The sequence below is a fragment of the Triticum aestivum genome, chromosome 7A (assembly GCF_018294505.1).
Source record: "Triticum aestivum cultivar Chinese Spring chromosome 7A, IWGSC CS RefSeq v2.1, whole genome shotgun sequence".
NCBI classification, from domain to species: domain Eukaryota; kingdom Viridiplantae; phylum Streptophyta; class Magnoliopsida; order Poales; family Poaceae; genus Triticum; species Triticum aestivum.
Window position 1 is genome coordinate 27256461 of NC_057812.1, and position 18689 is coordinate 27275149.

The 18689-nt window shown below is 45.5% G+C and overlaps 1 protein-coding gene across 1 annotated transcript; it reads right to left on the reverse strand.

Moving 5' to 3' along the window:
- Positions 1–13787: 13787 nt before the first annotated feature.
- On the reverse strand, positions 13788–16388 carry LOC123151850 (polyphenol oxidase I, chloroplastic). Its single transcript, XM_044571493.1, has 2 exons — positions 15471–16388; positions 13788–14841 (listed from the first exon to the last, which is right to left on the reverse strand). The coding sequence occupies exons 1-2, from the start codon at positions 16371–16373 to the stop codon at positions 13948–13950; spliced, it is 1797 nt and encodes a 598-aa protein (XP_044427428.1). The 5' UTR covers positions 16374–16388; the 3' UTR covers positions 13788–13947.
- Between the last annotated feature and the right edge of the window lie 2301 nt (positions 16389–18689).

Consider the following 18689-nt stretch of genomic DNA (forward strand, 5'->3'; position numbering starts at 1 on the left):
AAAATAATACACCATCGGCCAGCAGCTGACCGACTGGTCCTAGTCAGCTAGCAGCAGGCCGACTGAACCTTATCGGCCAACTGCTAGCCGACAGGTGGCTTCTCGGCCACGCGGAGGCCGACTATTGGCCAGGCCACGTGGGGCGCTAGCTGTCTGCGCGGGCTGGGTCACAGGCGACCCAGTCAGCCAGCTGCCGACCGATCGGCCAGCTGCTGGCTGACAGGGAGCCGGCCCCGCAGCGTACGCCCCTTTCTCCTCTCCTTCTTCTTTCCCTTTCTCCCACCGCAAACTTCTCTCTGTTCTTCCTTCCTCCTCTCTCTTACACGAACTAGCTCCAATTAATACACCAAAATGCCCCGTTTTTTCGTGGATTTAGCACCGTGAATGGGTTCTACATAGTTAGGGGAGCCAAAAGAGACCTCGATCTACTGATGGGTAGCTTGTGGTGGTTGTGGTGAGCATTTTGTTGGAGCATTTTTTCAGCGCATTGGTGGAGGTTGTGGCGGTGGTGGAGGTGGAGGTGGTGGTGGTGAAGCTGGGGCAGTGTGGTGGAGGTGAAGCTCCGGTAGTTTGGTGGAGTTTCCGGCTCCAGTTCCGGTGATTGAAGGCCGCCGTTCGTCGTTCGCACGCACGCTACAAGGGTATATTTCAACAAACATTTTTATTTTCGAAGTTGCGTGCAATTATTGTTATTTGCTCCGGTAGTAATGTAAATATATTTAGGTAGTCGTGGTGAGCATTTTATTTCCCGGTACTGGTGTGCAATTATTGTTATTTGCTCCGGTAGTAACGTAAATATATTTAGGTGGTCGTAGTGAGCATTTTATTTCCCGATTTTGGTGTGCGATTATTGTTATTTGCTCCGGTAGTAACGTAAATATATTTAGGTGGTCGTGGTGAGCATTTTATTTCCCGGTACCGGTGTGCCATTATTGTTATTTGCTCCGGTAGTAACGTAAATATATTTAGGTGGTCGTGGTGAGCATTTTATTTCCCGGTACCGGTGTGCAATTATTGTTATTTGCTCCGGTAGTAACGTAAATATATTTAGGTGGTCGTGGTGAGCATTTTATTTCCCGATTCCGGTATGCGATTATTGTTATTTGCTCCGGTAGTAAACGTAAATATATTTAGGTGTGTCAGTAATTGGAGTTGTTCCGGTAGTAAACGTAAATATTTAGGTGTTCTTGGTGAGCATTTTAAGTTGTTGTTTAATACTTGTATTAGTTGCTCCGTTAATATTCTGTAATATATAGCTAGCTAATATATAGACATGTCTAATATTTCTTAGTGGGGGTATATTAAGTTGTTGCTTAATACCTGTATTTCGTTGTTGAAAAAAAATAGGTGAGCCGAGATGTCTGATGTAGTGAACTTCAGATTTTGCTATGGTCCTGGTATTGTCCAAACAACTGAGATGGGAGCAGATCTGAGTGAATTTACTCATATAGATGTGCCAATGAGCGCACCTCAAACATGGTCTGTCAGTCAGTTGAAAAAATGGATTGCGGCAAGTTTAGGTCTTGATACTGAAACACACACCGTCGGTGTTCATGCATTGTGGACACGGTCAAGTTCAATAATTTACTTTTATTTGAGGCCGATAGAGCGAGACTCCGAATGGGTGCGGTGGTTACAAGGTTGTGAACGAAGGGGATGCAATCCTGTTGCTTTAGTTCTTCTCGTCGTGAAGGAGGTCACTGCACATGAAGGCGAGGGTGGCTACGATCCTGGTCATAACAGTGTAGGGAGGCAGTTATCTATGTCAAATGTTGGAGATGATTGTTACGAACAAGGACAGAGCAGTCAGGTAGAAGGAGGAAATGCTTATGGTTATGAACCAGGGCAGAGTAGTCAGGTAGAAGGAGGAAATGCCGATGGTGATTACAATGGCGAGGTGGACGCTGACGAGGTAGATGGGCACATGGAGGACCAGATGGAAGAAGAAGACACCGATGTTGAAAGGGGTCATGCCGATGATTCTGACGAGTCGGATGAAGAAAAAAATGCAGAGGAGGCCCCGAATCCTGCATCATGGAATCATGACTTCTCATCTGCAATGACCGTGAATGATGGACATGATTTAGCCTGGCAATATCACTAGAACAATATTGCGACGGGTGCTATGTATCCGAACAAGCAAGCCCTGAAAGATGCAATAATTAACTGAGAAATGTCCACGCAAAGGGTTTTCACAGCTCAGGTGTCCAGTCAGAAATTACTGACAATGGTATGCAAGAACGCAGATTGTCCCGCCAGGGTGCACGGCTTTGTCCCTAAGTATGGCACAAGTTGGGTGATAAGTGACTTAGTTAATCACACTTGTCTTATTCCCTGCATCCCTCAGGATCATGCTAACCTTTCATCCACGCTTATTGCTCGGTTGTTTTACGATGAGATAGTACAGGGCAAAGCTATGGAAGTGAAAGCAGTCCAGACAAAAGTCTTTGCCAGGTTCAAGTACAGAATTTCTTATGGCAAGGCTTGGAGGGATAAGCATGCGACGCTTGAGAGGAGATTTGGTTCTTATTTTGATGCATATGACTCTGTTGTTCAGCTCCTCCACACCCTGCAGCAGCGGAATCCAGGCACCTATATCGATATCCAAGACATGTTCATGCCAGAGTTCCCAACTATGAGGGTGCTGCATCGTCTCTTCTTCTTTTTCGGTGTATGCATCGAAGCTTTCAGGAATTGCCGTGGATATCGATATAGGTGCCTGGATTCCGCTGCTGCAGGGTGTGGAGGAGTTGGACAACAGAGTCATATCCATCAAAATAAGAACCAAATCTCTTCTCAAGCGCCGCATGCTTAGCCCTCGAAGCCTTGCCATAAGAAATTATGTACTTGAACCTGGCGAAGACTTTTGTCTGGACTGCCTTCACTTCCATAGCTTTGCCCTGCACTATCTCATCGTAAAACAACCGAGCAATAAGCGTGGATGAAAGGTTGGCATGATCCTGAGGGATGCAGGGAATAAGACAAGTGTGATTAACTAAGTCACTTATCACCCAACTTGTGCCATACTTAGGGAGAAAGCCGTGCACCCTGGCGGGACAATCTGCGTTCTTGCATACCATTGTCAGGAATTTCTGACTGGACACCTGAGCTGTGAAAACCCTTTGCGTGGACATTTCCCAGTTAATTATTGCATCTTTCAGGGCTTGCTTGTTCGGATACATAGCACCCGTCGCAATATTGTTCTGGTGATATTGCCAGGCTGAATCATGTCCATCATTCACGGTCATTGCAGATGAGAAGTCATGATTCCACGATGCAGGATTCGGGGCCTCCTCTGCATTTTCTTCTTCATCTGACTCGTCAGAATCATCAGCATGACCCCTTTCAACATCGGTGTCTTCTTCTTCCATCTGGTCCTGCATGTGCCCATCTACCTTGTCAGCGTCCACCTCGCCATTGTAATCACCATCAGCATTTCCTCCTTCTACCTGACTACTCTGCCCTGGTTCATAACCATAAGCATTTTCTCCTTCTACCTGACTGCTCTGTCCTTGTTCGTAACAATCATCTCCAGCATTTGACATAGATAACTGCCTCCCTACACTGCTATGACCAGGATCGTAGCCACCCTCGCCTTCATGTGCAGTGACCTCCTTCACGATAGGAAGAACTAAAGCAACAGGATTGCATCCCCTTCGTTCACAACCTTGTAACCACCGCACCCATTCGGAGTCTCGCTCTATCGGCCTCAAATAAAAGTAAATTATTGAACTTGACCGTGTCCACAATGCATGAACACCGACGGTGTGTGTTTCAGTATCAAGACCTAAACTTGCCGCAATCCATTTTTTCAACTGACTGACAGACCATGTTTGAGGTGCGCTCATCGGCACATCTATATGAGTAAATTCACTCAGATCTGCTCCCATCTCAGTTGTTTGGACAGTACCAGGACCATAGCAAAATCTGAAGTTCACTACATTAGACATCTCGGCTCACCTATTTTTTTTCAACAACGAAATACAGGTATTAAGCAACAACTTAATATACCCCCACTAAGAAATATTAGACATGTCTATATATTAGCTAGCTATATATTACAGAATATTAACGGAGCAACTAATACAAGTATTAAGCAACAACTTAAAATGCTCACCAAGAACACCTAAATATTTAGGTTTACTACCGGAGCAACTCCAATTACTGACACACCTAAATATATTTACGTTTACTACCGGAGCAAATAACAATAATCGCACACCGGAACCGGGAAATAAAATGCTCACCACGACCACCTAAATATATTTACGTTACTACCGGAGCAAATAACAATAATTACACACCGGTAACGGGAAATAAAATGCTCACCACGACCACCTAAATATATTTACATTACTACCGGAGCAAATAACAATAATGGCACACCGGTACCGGGAAATAAAATGCTCACCACGACCACCTAAATATATTTACGTTACTACCGGAGCAAATAACAATAATCGCACACCGGAACCGGGAAATAAAATGCTCACTACGACCACCTAAATATATTTACGTTACTACCGGAGCAAATAACAATAATTGCACACTGGTACCGGGAAATAAAATGCTCACCACGACTACCTAAATATATTTACATTACTACCGGAGCAAATAACAATAATTGCACGCAACTTCGAAAATAAAAATGTTTGTTGAAATATACCCTTGTAGCGTGCGTGCGAACGACGAACGGCGGCCTTCAATCACCGGAACTGGAGCCGGAAACTCTACCAAACTACCGGAGCTTCACCTCCACCACACTGCCCCAGCTTCACCACCACCACCTCCACCTCCACCACCGCCACAACCTCCACCAATGCGCTGAAAAAATGCTCCAACAAAATGCTCACCACAACCACCACAAGCTACCCCATCAGTAGATCGAGGTCTCTTTTGGCTCCCCTAACTATGTAGAACCCATTCACGGTGCCAAATCCGTGAAAAAACGGGGCATTTTGGTGTATTAATTGGAGCTAGTTCGTGTAAGAAAGAGGAGGAAAGAAGAACAGAGAGAAGCTTGCGGTGGGAGAAAGGGAAAGAAGAAGGAGAGGAGAAAGGGGTGTGCGCTGCGGGGCCGGCTCCCTGTTGGCCAGCAGCTGGCCGATCGGTCGGCAGCTGGCTGACTGGGTCGCCCGTGACCCAGCCCGCGCCGACAGCTAGCGCCCGACGTGGCCTGGCCAATAGTCGGCCTCCGCGTGGCCGAGAAGCCACCTGTCGGCTAGCAGTTGGCCGATAAGGTCCAGTCGGCCTGCTGCTAGCTGACTAGGACCAGTCGGCCAGCTGCTGGCCGACGGTGTATTATTTTTGAAAATAATTTTTTGGATGTAATATTTGTGCAAATTACTAAAAAAATGTATTATTTTAAAAAAAATTAGCGAGCAGTGTGGCGTACAGCCCCATGGACGAGCAGTCTGACTAGCCGCCAGTGCTGAGGTCCTCTCGCGCGTCGGCGCGGCCATGGACGAAAAGTCGTTGCTGCATCGTGCGGGTCGCCAAAGTCCTTGGGCGTGGCCACCAAGAACGTCAGCAGGAAAAGAAAACCCTAAATCGTCGGAGCTATGTATCTGTTCGAGCACACGAAGCAAGTTTGGGATTGCAGTCGGGAATAGCTATTGCGATTGAAAACTGGTGAAAGTGGAATTACTTGCTTTGAGATTAGAGAGGCCGCGTGCCATTCATCCGAGTGGAATTACTCTGTGGCAGTGCTGACAAGGACCTCTACTCGTTGTACAATGCACAACCATTCGCCTTGTTAACGGTACTCGCGCCAAATTCTGGGAGGACCAATGGCTACATGACCCTGCACGTAGGGCTACTGCCCCAGGGCTGTTCGCCTTGTGCGCTTCTCACTTTCAAGGATGCCCTCATTGATAACATGTGGATGTGGGCCCTACATAGACTGAACTCTGATAAGCTTCTGGTTGATTTGATTGCCCTCTGGGACATGATTTAGTCAGTCACCCTCTCTAGACGGCCTGACACGACCGTCTCGAAGCTCAACACCGATGGAGTTTACTCCACGGCCTCGGCATATGGTTCTCAATTCCTTGCCAGGATCCTAGAGCCTAATCTTTCTACTGTGTGGAAGGTTAAAGTTGAGCAGAAGGTTAAATTCTATCTATGGCTAATGATCCACAACCGTAACTTGACGGAGAATCGTCTCGTTGCCCGGGCTGGCCTCACTCGGCAACCTACCCCCTTTGCGACCGAGCTCCCCAGATGGAAGTTCACCTACTCCTTCATTGCACTTTTGCTTCGAGAGTATGGGCCCATCTCCATGCCTCTGAACTTTGATGCTCGTGCAGCTGGAGCAGATGCATCCGCGACTTGATTAATGCATGGTGGTGTACGATACGAGCCACGACGCGATCGAGCAAGGAAGCAAGCTACCACTGCATGTTTCGATGCATGGAATATCTTGAAAGAGAAAACTGAAGAAACTTTGGGTGATTGAGAGCCACGCCTGAGGTTGTTGCCAGCCTAATCTAGGACGAGTCAAAAACTCTTTTGGGAGGGACACGCCTAATTAACTGAACATTTTATAGGATGAGTATTTCAGAGTCTTACTCCAAATTCTATTCCTATTCTTCTAATTCTTATTTCTTAATTAACTTTTCACATGGATCAATGGAAAGATATGTTCTTGCATTATTGCTCCTCGATTAAAGATCATAGTATAGCGGTTCAATCTGACGGGACACAAGACTAGGTGAGTTAGATGGTTCATTTAATTGTCAAACATTGATGCATAATCTCCAACTGATATCTGCTACCATATCACTATAATTTTATTTTATTCATCTTTTATATCTTGTGTTTCAATACAACATAATTTGTTACGTAAGACACTGTATCAAATATACATTATAATTGCTTGATATTTTATTTTTTTTCTACTGAGATAGGGCCTCATTTTTTTAGTTTCGCACAGGGCCCCGGATTTTACCGGCCCGGCCCTGTTTCAGACCTTGCGTGATGTACATTGTGTAGTTTTCAATTGTAACACTTTTTCCCTGCTATAATGAAAAGGCAGAGCTCCTACTGCTACCCACTAAAAAATGATGCTCAAATTTGATGGTGAAATGACATTTGAGGATCTCGAGACAAAAAAAATAGATTGACTAATTTTAGTCTAACCTTTTCTGTCTAGATATCCTTGAATGTCATTTGGCCACTAAATCTTGCAAGTAATACATTTGGACATGTTCGAAGCCACAAATTTCAGACTTTTTCCAATTTTGCTAATTGTTTTCAATTTTACTATTTTTCGTGGGTGCATTGCACCCAGCTTTACAAAAAAACTGTCCCGAAACCATTTGGTCAAGTTCGAACCCACAAAATTTCAGACTTTTTTTTTGCTATTTTTTTATTTGTACTGTTCTTTGGAGGTGCGATGCACCCCGGTATAGCCACAACTTTTCCATAATATATTTTTATAACGACTGCAAATTTATTACGTATTGAACAGTAGTACATGTTAACTATTTCATGAAAGTTAACGATTTCCGTACGTATTACTTAGATACTAAAGCTAGCATCTCATACATGGAAGCACAAGCATACACAGTTGACCATGCAATACATGCCTAGCCCCGGCCGGCCGGCCAGCCAGCAGAGGCTACTCTACGGCCCATTGCACTTGCTCATGCACTCGCTCCTGCAGGTGGTCAGGCAACCCTGCTGATGCCCGCGCACGCACCAGCTGCAATCATTGTAGGAACAAGTGTCGGCGCATGCCTTGTCGGCCGCGGCGCCGCTGCAGTCGCAGCCGCCGTCGGTGCAGTTGGCCGTGCACATGTCAGTCTTGCACTTGTCGCAGCGACCTTGAACCAAAAGGCAACCGCATATCTCGGAGAGGGGGGCTATGCACAACGAATAGCACGCCTGGCTCCCGACCGAGTAACAGTCCCCGCATGATACCCGCGGTGCCGGCGCCGGCGCTGGCACCGGTGGTATCGGTTCGGGTGGCGGTGGCGCCTGTGCCGGCGGCGACGGTGGTGGCGGTGCCGGCCCCAGCGACGGACAGCGGCCGGACGAAGGTAGGACCAGCATGGCAACCATGGCGGCGACGGCGGCTGCCCTGAGAACGAGGCCGGCTGAAGCCATTAGAGAAGAAGACGCAACAGGATGAACTGTGAAGTGTGCTGGTGTGCGCCGAGTGTGAACTAGCAGGAGAAGCCACCGTTATTTATGGGCACGGCCAGCTAGCGATCATGTACTGAGATTACTATATGTAAGATGCATCAAGTTGCATGTCGTGCATGTTACAGGTAGTTGACATGGGTGCAAAGAGGATCGATGAGTGCATATACTGTGTACAACGAGTAATGCTACACATACATAGATTTACACAGATTTTACAAACATATGAATTTTGATTGGAGATTATAGGGGAGAGGGGCCCACCCCATGAAAATCAGGGGGGAGTGATTAGTTAGAAAGAAAGAATCCTAGTCAACGTGTAACTGCGTGTAGCCCCTCTTCCCCATAATCTCCAATCAAAACTCATCTGTTTGTAAAACCCGTGTAAATCTATGTATATGTAGCATTACTCCTGTGTAGAATACCTCAAGTTGCATCTCGAGATCTGCACCGTGCATGTTACAAAGTTGACATGCAGGTAGTTATCTTGATCGGGCACGATTCCTGGCATAGACCTTCTTTCTGCTTTTGGCTTGGATCTCCATGGAGAAGAACACTTACTTTTGATTAATTACTCGAAAGTCTCTCAAAACCTAGATCTGCGCCGTGCATGTTACAAAGTTGACATGCAGGGTAGTACTTATCTTGACCGGCACGATTCCTGGCATAGACTTTCTTTCTGCTTTTGGCTTGGATCTCCGTGGAGAAGAACACTTATTTTTGATTAATTACTCGAATGTCTCTCAAAACCTTACTTTTGAGGACAACTTTGCATGGAAAATATATTTCAAAGGTGGAGACATTCATAGGAATATAAATTTTTGTATGACGACACCATTCATATGTTTCTCAGAAGATTGGAGCAAAAGGGAATGGAGGGAAAATTCATTTGGTCCCACAGTTTAAGAAGGAAAACACATGAATTTGACAATCAACTTGGGGTCTCTTTGCTTCGCATGATTCTAAAAATGCAGGAATAGGAATGGATGAGGACAGCATATGCCATAATAGATCATATATAGTTGTCAGCAACACATGAATTTGCAATAGAAGGTGTTTGGTTGCACGACAGGAAAATGCAGGAAGTTTCCCATAGCATTAGATGCATGAAATAGTTGCCATAAAAACAATGAAAAAATTTGCTAGATGGAAATATTCCTCCGGACTTGTATGCAAAATTTGACCTTAGGAGTAATTCTCATGGTTTGCAATCTTAGAAACCAAACAACTAATTCATACGCAATCTTACAAACCGAACAATCTTTGTGGAGAAAGTCCCGAAGAAATGGAATCCTTCAAAACTGGTATGGAACTCCTTTTTTTGTGAAATAACTGGCATGGAAGTCCTTTGAACCAGACATCCTCGACCTCTTTTTCAAATTTCTATGCACGAAGATGGGGACTGAGATCCTTAGTGGCATAATAACATTCTAATTGTACAGTTTCATGTAGTTTCACTTTGATATGATTGTGATTATTATTATTATTATCTCCAATTGTTCTACACCAAACACCCAAATATGCCAAATTCATGTCTTTTTCAATCGTCTGTTTTGCGCCTGCATTAATATTCCAATGCTATGTTTTCCATTTTTGAATCATGCGAACCAAACAAACCCTAAAAGTTTACATATTTTTTTGGATTTAAAGTCATTGGGATTAGGTCTGTTGGATTTCAAAAACTTAATGTAACCGAAAATACTATGCGATAAATTATTTTCAAAATAGCAAATTTGAAATATGGATCCCGATTCCTCAGATGGATTTGTTTTGACTTCCAGTTTGCCTTGGATCTCCGTGGAGAAGAACACACACTTAATTAGTTATGCAAATTAAAATCTAGCGTCAACACCTTACTACTTTCCGAGACAATTTTGTGCGGACAATACATTTAAGGGGTTTGAAAGAAAAGTGAAGGACAATAAAACACATGAATTTTACAATCCACTTGGGGGCTCTTTGGTTCGCAAGATTGTAGGAGCGCAGGAATAGAAAAGATTCAGATAACATGCCATAATTGCTCCTACAAGTATCCAAAAAACATGATTTTGTAATAGAAGATGTTTGGTTTACACTAAAGGAAATATTCATGAATATTCCATAGTTTTTTTATTATAATATTTCATAGATTTCATAGAAACAATGAAAAATATCCGTGAGCTTGGACTCAATGGAAATCTTCTCTCGAATTGCATACAAAGTAGACCATAGGAGTGATTTCTATGTTTTCCAAACCTGAAAAAACAAACAGCCCGTATAGAAAGATTCCCTAAGAAATGGAATCTCCAAGATTTGTATATAATTCCTTTGAACTAAATAGGCCCGACTTCTTTTTTTAATTGATTGTGCACAAAGATAGATATTGGAGTCTATAGCAACATATTAACATTTGAGTCATACTTTTCACATGGTTTAACTTTGATTTGACCATGATTATAAGGAATCATGTGTTTTCCTATTCTTGTAAACCAAACACCCAACTTTGTAGAATCATATAAAATGTTTTGTACGAATTCAGCTATTTGTAGAAAACATTAGCATGCTTTGAAAATATATTCATAGATTGTGAAAATGGTTATATATTCCCAAAGACGAACATGATGAACTTAATTGTGTCAAAAATATTGTTTTCTCAAAAAACTTAAATTAACACCAAAAAAATCGGTGAATATATGAATCCATATCGCTCCAAGCACACAAATCAGTGAACTCCTAAACAAAACAAAATCCATGTCCAAAGAAAACACGAGTTAAAAACAAACAGTGACTAACAAGAGTGTGGGAGCAATTGAGAGCTTCATAAGTTAGCAGGTTATTTTCTACAGTGAAGGCTTGCTGAGCTCGCTCCTAGGTCTGTAACAGTAGGTCATTTTCACTAAGGATGGGCCTCTGCTTCCAAATTTTTTTCTTGCATGATTCCTTGTCATTAAATGAAGTTCCTCTTATAGTGACTGCAAATTATTTCAAAATTTACTTTCACAGATTGATAAGTAAAGTGATATGTATCTCATGGACAGCAATGACTTCCATTGAACGTGCAATACATGCATAGCCCCGGCAGGCCTGCTACCAACAAGCTATAGATGGCCCAATGCAGTTGTTAGCACACATGCACCAGGTCAGAAGCGTGTGTGGGTGTTGTACGGACGCCCGCAAAGCCCATCACGTTTGTCTCCAGTTTGCCGGAGAAAGTATGTCCGGGCCGTCCTGCGATTGATACATGCCCGCATTGGATGACACAACACGTCGGGACCTCACGTTCTGAATGACTGCGGACGGTTTGAATCTCTCCGTTGGAGATGCCCTTAACCTCTAGCCTCAAAGATCATTGTGAGACAAACCACACAAATTAAGGGTTAGACCATGTGCGCATATTTTTCTTACACGCTGGACCCTCCCCTAGGGACCTGTAATGGTAGTTCACTGGAGTACATTTTCTTATGATTCCTTTTCTTTAAATAAAACCTTCTACTTACTTCAACTGCAAATTTATTCAGGCTAAAATACATATGGAGTAGTACATTGCTAAGTATCTCATGATAATCAACGGCTTCCGTATGTATTACTAGGTAGTAGAGCATCTCATGCGTGCGTGCATACACAAGCATACACTAGACCATTCAATACATGCATAGCCCCGGCAGGCCAGCACAAGCTATCTACCGCCCGGGTGGTGGTGTCATTGCAGTTGCAGGCGGTGGTGGCACCGTGGCACCTATGCGGCGGGCGGTGCTGGTGGTGGCATCTGTGCCGCCGGCGGTGGGGGTGACATCTGTGCGGGTGGTGGTGGCGCCTGTGTCGTTGTGGTTGGTGGTGGTGGTGACGCCTGTGCCTCCGGTGGTGGTGGTGACATCTGTGCGGCCGGTGGAGGAGCCAGTGTTGGTGGAGGCGATGGGAGTGGTGTCAGTGTGGGCGGCCGTGGCGCCTGCGCCGGCGGTGGTAGTGGTGGTTGTGCGGGCTTCAGCGACAACGGCCCAATGAAGGTAGGACCAGCATGGCAAGAACGGCAACGACGGTGGCCGCCTTGAGAGCGAGGCCAGCTGAACTTGCTGAAGCCATCAGCAAGAACGGCACGGGGTCAGGATGTGAAGTCTTGGAGATATCGACTTAACTGGTGTTCGTACGAAATAGGAGAATGCAGAGCTATTTATAGGCACAGCCAAAGATCATATATACGTTAGCTAGCTACATGCACTAGGACTACATATCCATGTACTCTCTCCGTTCCTAAATATAAATATTTTTAGAGGTTTCAAATGGATCACAAGATACGGATGTATATAGACATATTTAGAGTGTAGATTCACTCCTTTTGCTCCGTATGTATTCTTTTTTTTTAATCTCTAAAAAGACTTATATTTGAGAACGGAGGGAGTAGAATGCATCAAGTTGCATGTTACATGATGACATGCATAGAGGATGGATGAGCGAGCACGTATACACAAGTTGCATGTGGAGATCTGCGCCGTGCATGTTACAAGTTGACGGGCACAATTCCTAGTGTAGATTGGTTTTAACTACCAGTATGGCTTAGATCTCCATGAAGGAAAACGATAGGTCGATGGCATATTAAAGATAACAGGACAATACCAACTGTAGGTTCTTAAAGAACAACCTAAACTAATGCAAAGCATGTGTGAAAGCGTTCTCTATTTATATTTTAAAAATGAAAAATATATGGAACCTATAACAAAAGAAATGACGTATAAAAATATTAGATTTTGAATAAGGAATTGTCATTTTAGATTGAAAATTACGAAGCATGAATCGCCTGCCTGAGGTATGCTCCAAGTGCTCAACACATATATTGTCTACGACAACACACAAACTAATGCAAAAATATAACTTGTGACTAACATGCATAACATGCTAATGTGTACTGGATAGCTATGCAGAAACGTAACCTATGACACATGCATGCCTTGCATTTTTATAAGGGAGGTGTTATCTACTGATATCATATTAGTCCACCTATCTCCATTAGGTTGAGCTTTTAGATGAAAAACAGTTGACGCATACAATTCTACGCGGTACTAGAACTAAGAGATCTTGAGTTCAATACTCGGCAAGCATAATAAAAAAAATTACAGCCCACTTTCGGTTCATGTTTAGGCCTAAGAAAGCAACACATGGGTGTGTGCAACACTACATGAGCAATTCATTGATAAGGATTTTAGTGACTTTACTGTGACTTTATTTGATTTATCTCAGCAACAAAAAGACACACATGGGAATGTACACAGAAACACACACCTCAGCTGCCACAAGTATCTGCATATGAACCCAAGAAGAAAAACCAATTATCTGGACACAAACAGGTGGGACCCCTATGCGAACCGAATGCCTAATTCACCGGACGCTCCCTTTCTAAGATTTTTTTTCATTTATACTTGTTCTGCTTTTTTCTATTGTGGCTCAGTTATTCAATAAGCAAAAGGAGATAGAGGATTTGAACCCTGATAGTTCCTAGAACTATACCGGTTTTCAAGAAGGGATGGAGCTTAGTGTTTTGTGAGATGTATAATTGATCTCCACAACACAAGCTTCTCCTTCACAGTATGAATTTTTATGTGTTTCTGCATATTCTACTACTCTCTTCGTTCAGAATTACTTGTCGGAAAAATGAATGCATTTCAATGTATTTTTGTTTTACATATATCCATTTGTATCCATTTTGTCACAAGTAATCCGAAACGGAGGGAATATACTTGTTCAGAATCCCCTGGTCCAAAATCGTGGCTAGCTACGCCCCCGTGCGTTGAACTTGCATGCACCTCGGCTACTATGTATGTGCTCCTAGTCCTAGAGGAGCTCGATGCGCGCGTCATCGATGACGACCTCATCAGCGTTGACGGGGACGATGGTGATGTCCAGCTGGCCGTCATCGCCGGACTTGAGGTCCTCCAGCAGCTCCCGCAGCGCGAACTGGTACGACACCTGGATCATGGCCATGCCGCCGCCGAAGCTTCTCCCGTGCGGCACATGCGTGAAGCTTCCGGCGAACTCGGCGTTCCGCGGGCCCACCTTGTACTCCTGGCCCTTGGGGACGTTAACCAGCACGTCGAACTTGACGTACTCGCAGGGGTCCAGCGTGATGTCCACCACCAGCGCCTCCGGCGCCTTCTTGCCGCTGCCGCCGCCGGCCCAGGCCTTCTCCGGCCTCGCCACCGTCATGTACACGTTCTCGTCGTTCCTCAGCGTCACGGTGGTGTACGAGCTGGTGACCTTGTTAGCGCTCCTCTTGCCGGGGCGGCGGTCGATGCCGGTGGCCGGCTTGGGCCGTTTCCCCAGCCACGGCAGCTCGCCGTGCTCCTCGTAGGTGTAGCCGAGCTTCCCGATGTCGAGGACGTCGCTGACCTTGGTGCGCACGGGCCGCTTGTCGGCGTCGTAGAAGACGAAGCTGGTGTCGAGCCACTCCTGGTAGGGGAGTAAGGGGCCGCCGAGCTTGGTGCTCCAGACGTGCCACATGCGGTCCACGTTGGAGTGGTTGGAGTAGAAGACGGGGTCGCGCGCCGCCGTGCTGAGGTCCCCCATGTCCTGGTTCGCCTGCTCTGGGTCGCCGAGCCATATGTGCGCGGCGGTGTGCGCCCCGGCCTCCAGCGATCCGGTCACCTTGTGCTGCTGCTTCCCTTTGTCGTCCAGCTCGGCGCTGCAGAACTTGCCGCCATAGAATTCCTTGGGCGTGCTCACAGCCATCTGAAAATAAAAAAAAACCTCATGTTGCGCGCGTGCGCATATACTCCCTCCATTCTGAGTACTATGGAATAAGTTTTTCCAAAAGCCAAACATGTGTATATTTGACCATGTTTTCAGAAAAAAAAATCCTACCAATATCTACAATATGAAATTTATATCATTTTATCTATCATGGAAAATATTTTTATTTTTTACTTTTTTATTATAGATATTGATATCTTATTCTACAGTGTTTTTAAATCTCAGTCGACAGAGACTTGGTTATGTCTCAGCCGATGCTATATTCCTGAGGTTTTGCACGGAGATTTGCGCAAAATTTTCTTTTTAGTTTTTTTTCTTTCTTATATGTTATGTCACTCGATTAACACTTGTTTAAGTCTCAGTCGACCGAGACCGAGACCTAGCCACACTATTCTATTATCTTGATTAAACATACAAAAGTTTGGCTTGCACGAAAACTCCTTATACTCTGAAATGGAGGGAGTAGTATTTAAGATATACACTTTGACTAAGTTTAGCCAAAAATTTATGGACACGTAAATTTATGGACAAAGTTGCAATAGAGGAGCACCAATTAATTTGGATAAGAGAGTAGTATAGTTTAGAGCAAGAAGTAAGTATATATGGACCTGACGGTATAGGATGGCGAGATTATCCTCCATCCGACAGATGAGCTCGTCGTCGGTGCACTTAGGTTTCTGCGCCTTGTCTGGCTTCGGCTGCCCCAGGTTGAGGTCGATGAAGCCGTGCACTCGCGCCGGGTTGCGCCTGGAATTGTACAGCGGAGAGCACTTGTTGTCGAAGATGGCCGGCATCACCATCCCCGCCGGCGTGTCCCAGTTCCAGTAGGGCAGGCCGAAGGTGGGGTCGCCGACGAGGTCACCGAGGATGCCCTCGAAGAAGTAGATGTACATCCGGTGCCACGGCGCGAAGATGGAGGAGTAGTGCACGTCGGACACCGTCTCCGGGCCGCCTCCCGCCGGCACCACCTTGTAGTGGCTGGCGCAGTAGGCCTCGTGGATGGCCGACTGCCGCTTGAAGCTGCGCGGGTCGTCGTCGGGCAGCGCCTTCATCCTCCCGAGCGTCTCCTCGTACCTCTTCACGTCCGCCTCGTCCAGCAGATGCGCCGCCTTCCGCACGCGCGGTGGGCCGCGCGGCCGTGGCAACGTGCTGAAGTCCACCACGTCGCTGGGGTTGTACAGGCCCGGGCACCGGAAGCCGCCGGGCACCGAGACGCATTGGAGCACCTCAGCCGTGATGGGCACGGCCGCACACTGGCTGGCGTCGGCGCCCTGCGCCAGCGAGAGGCCGAAGTTAGTGGTGACGGCGACCCCGCCGAGCCCGAGGAGCACGCGCCGGCGGTCCACCTCGAGCCGCTTGGCGTCGCCATCCGCGGCGGCCTTGCACGACAGGCGGCCGCGGCGGTGTTTTCTCCCGCTCCCACTCCTGGCCCCGGCGGGCTTGCTGCCTAGGGGAAGCAGGCATGCAGAGGCGGCGACCATGGAGACGTAGCCGGCGGTGGAGCTCAACATGTCTGTACGTGACAGTGGACGACGCCGGACTGCGACTTAATTTGTACTCCCTTCGTCCTATAATATAAGAGCGTTTTTTACGTGACCGAACGCCGCGCCGGCCAGCCACTATGTGCCGTGTGCCACATGGTTGTCGTCCTACCTGTGCGTTCGTGTGGACGCTAGACACCAGGCAGTGCAGGCCATATGGCCGTGGCATCAACGGCCCCGTCGCAACGTGATGCACGCGTTCACGTGCATACGATGAGGAAACATTTTACTACCTAGTATTATCGATGTAGACAGTGTTGTGGTCCGTCCCCCAGCAGCAAGCCGCGCATCGCCACACAGACCTCTGCAAGAAAAATGTCTGCAAAATCTGACTGGTATTCATCTCCACACGCGCACCATAGTCCATCCATTTTGTTGTGTGCGAAATCAATTGACCATGTACCAACCACACCAAAAGACTCTTGTGACCTAGCATGAAAGTATTTTTGTGGTATAGTACCTGAGAATCTAGACACAATCTGGCACTCATGCTCCTGTACACATAAATGTACCCAAGAAAATGCTCCTGAGATTCATTTAGTCTTGCATTGAGTGTCGTTTTAGAGGACATAGACAAAAGGATGCCATCAATTTGTAGCACATGGGCATCTATCTTCATGACAGAGCCCTGGCTCATTTCAGAGGATCCTAAGGAAACATAATGATATTTGATGTCTAAACTATGTCATTGTGATATAAATATAGCATGAAGCAAGCAAAAAAGTATAGATACAAAGTATAGGGCATATCAGTGTGTCTTTGGCAGGTGTCCAATATATATTTATAGGAGAACCTACAAAGTCTCGGGTCGCGATCACGATCCAAACCGACTAGATTTACAACTCGAAAACTTACTTGTCAAGAAACCGATGAACCTACCGGCCAAGAAACCAAAATATGAAACGGCAAAAGGAAGTCAAGCTCCTGCAAGAGCACGAACAAAATTTCGGCAGACCATTCACGCGCACGTCGCACGCCCGCACCCTTTGCCCCGGCACAGCCCCGCAAGGTGAGCATTGTGTGGTATTCTCTTTCTCTCCTCATACACATCATTTAGTGGAGTGGGGGAGATTCCACTATATAAGTTGGTCTCAGCAACATCCACTTCCATGGTGGGACTAAAGATCTCACCTTCTCTCTTGTCATTTATTCATGGGTCTTTGAGATTTATTAGAATTTTAGTTGTTGAGTCAAGCCCAAGTATTCTAACACGAGGCCCCTCCAAACATTTGCTCTTTGAGATGGATGCAAGCCTTGTGCATTAGCATTCTAATTGAAGGAAATATGCCCTAGAGGCAATAATAGAGTTATTATTTATTTCCTTATATCATGATAAATATTTATTATTCAAGCTAGAATTGTATTAACCGGAAACATGATGCATGTGTGAATACATAGACAAACAGAGTGTCACTAGTATGCCTCTACTTGACTAGCTCGTTGATCAAAGATGGTTATGTTTCCTAGCCATAGACAAAGAGTTGTCATTTGATTAACGGGATTACATCATTAGGAGAATGATGTGATTGACTTGACCCATTCCGTTAGCTTAGCACTTTATCGTTTAGTTTGTTGGTATTGCTTTCTTCATGACTTATACATGTTCCTATGACTATGAGATTATGCAACTCCCGTTTACCAGAGGAACACTTTGTGTGCTACCAAACGTCATAACATAACTGGGTGATTATAAAGTTGCTCTACAGGTGTCTCCGAAGATACTTGTTGGGTTGGTGTATTTCGAGATTAGGATTTGTCACTCTGATTGTCGGAGAGGTATCTCTGGGCCCACTTGGTAATACACATCACTTAAGCCTTGCAAGCATTGCAACTAATGAGTTAGTTGCGGGATGATGTGTTACGGAACGAGTAAAGAGACTTGCCGGTAACGAGATTGAACTAGGTATTAAGATACCGACGATCGAATCTCGGGCAAGTAACATACCGATGACAGAAGGAACAACGTATGTTGTTATGCAGTTTGACCGATAAAGATCTTGGTAGAATATGTAGGAACCAATATGAGCATCCAGGTTCCGCTATTGGTTATTGACCGGAGACGTGTCTCGGTCATGTCCACATAGTTCTCGAACCCGTAGGGTTCACACACTTAAAGTTCGATGACGGTTATATTATGAGTTTATGGTTTTTGATGTACGGAAGGTAGTTCCGTGTAACACCCCGGTATGTAAGTTTCCCAATCTGTACTCCAACTCTTGCCGTTTCCGGCGTTAAGATATTTTATTTCCTCGGGTTCGGGTCTTTGTCTCCGTGTGTTGTTATAGC

What these genes read in the sequence shown, in the direction of transcription:
- LOC123151850 (XM_044571493.1), bottom strand. Translation starts at nt 16,373, where the DNA reads ATGTTGAGCTCCACCGCCGGCTACGTCTCCATGGTCGCCGCCTCTGCA. An exon ending in TCGCCATCCTATACCGTCAG is followed by an intron (nt 14,842 to 15,470) that starts GTCCATATATAC and finishes TTTTATTTTCAG; the next exon opens with ATGGCTGTGAGCACGCCCAA.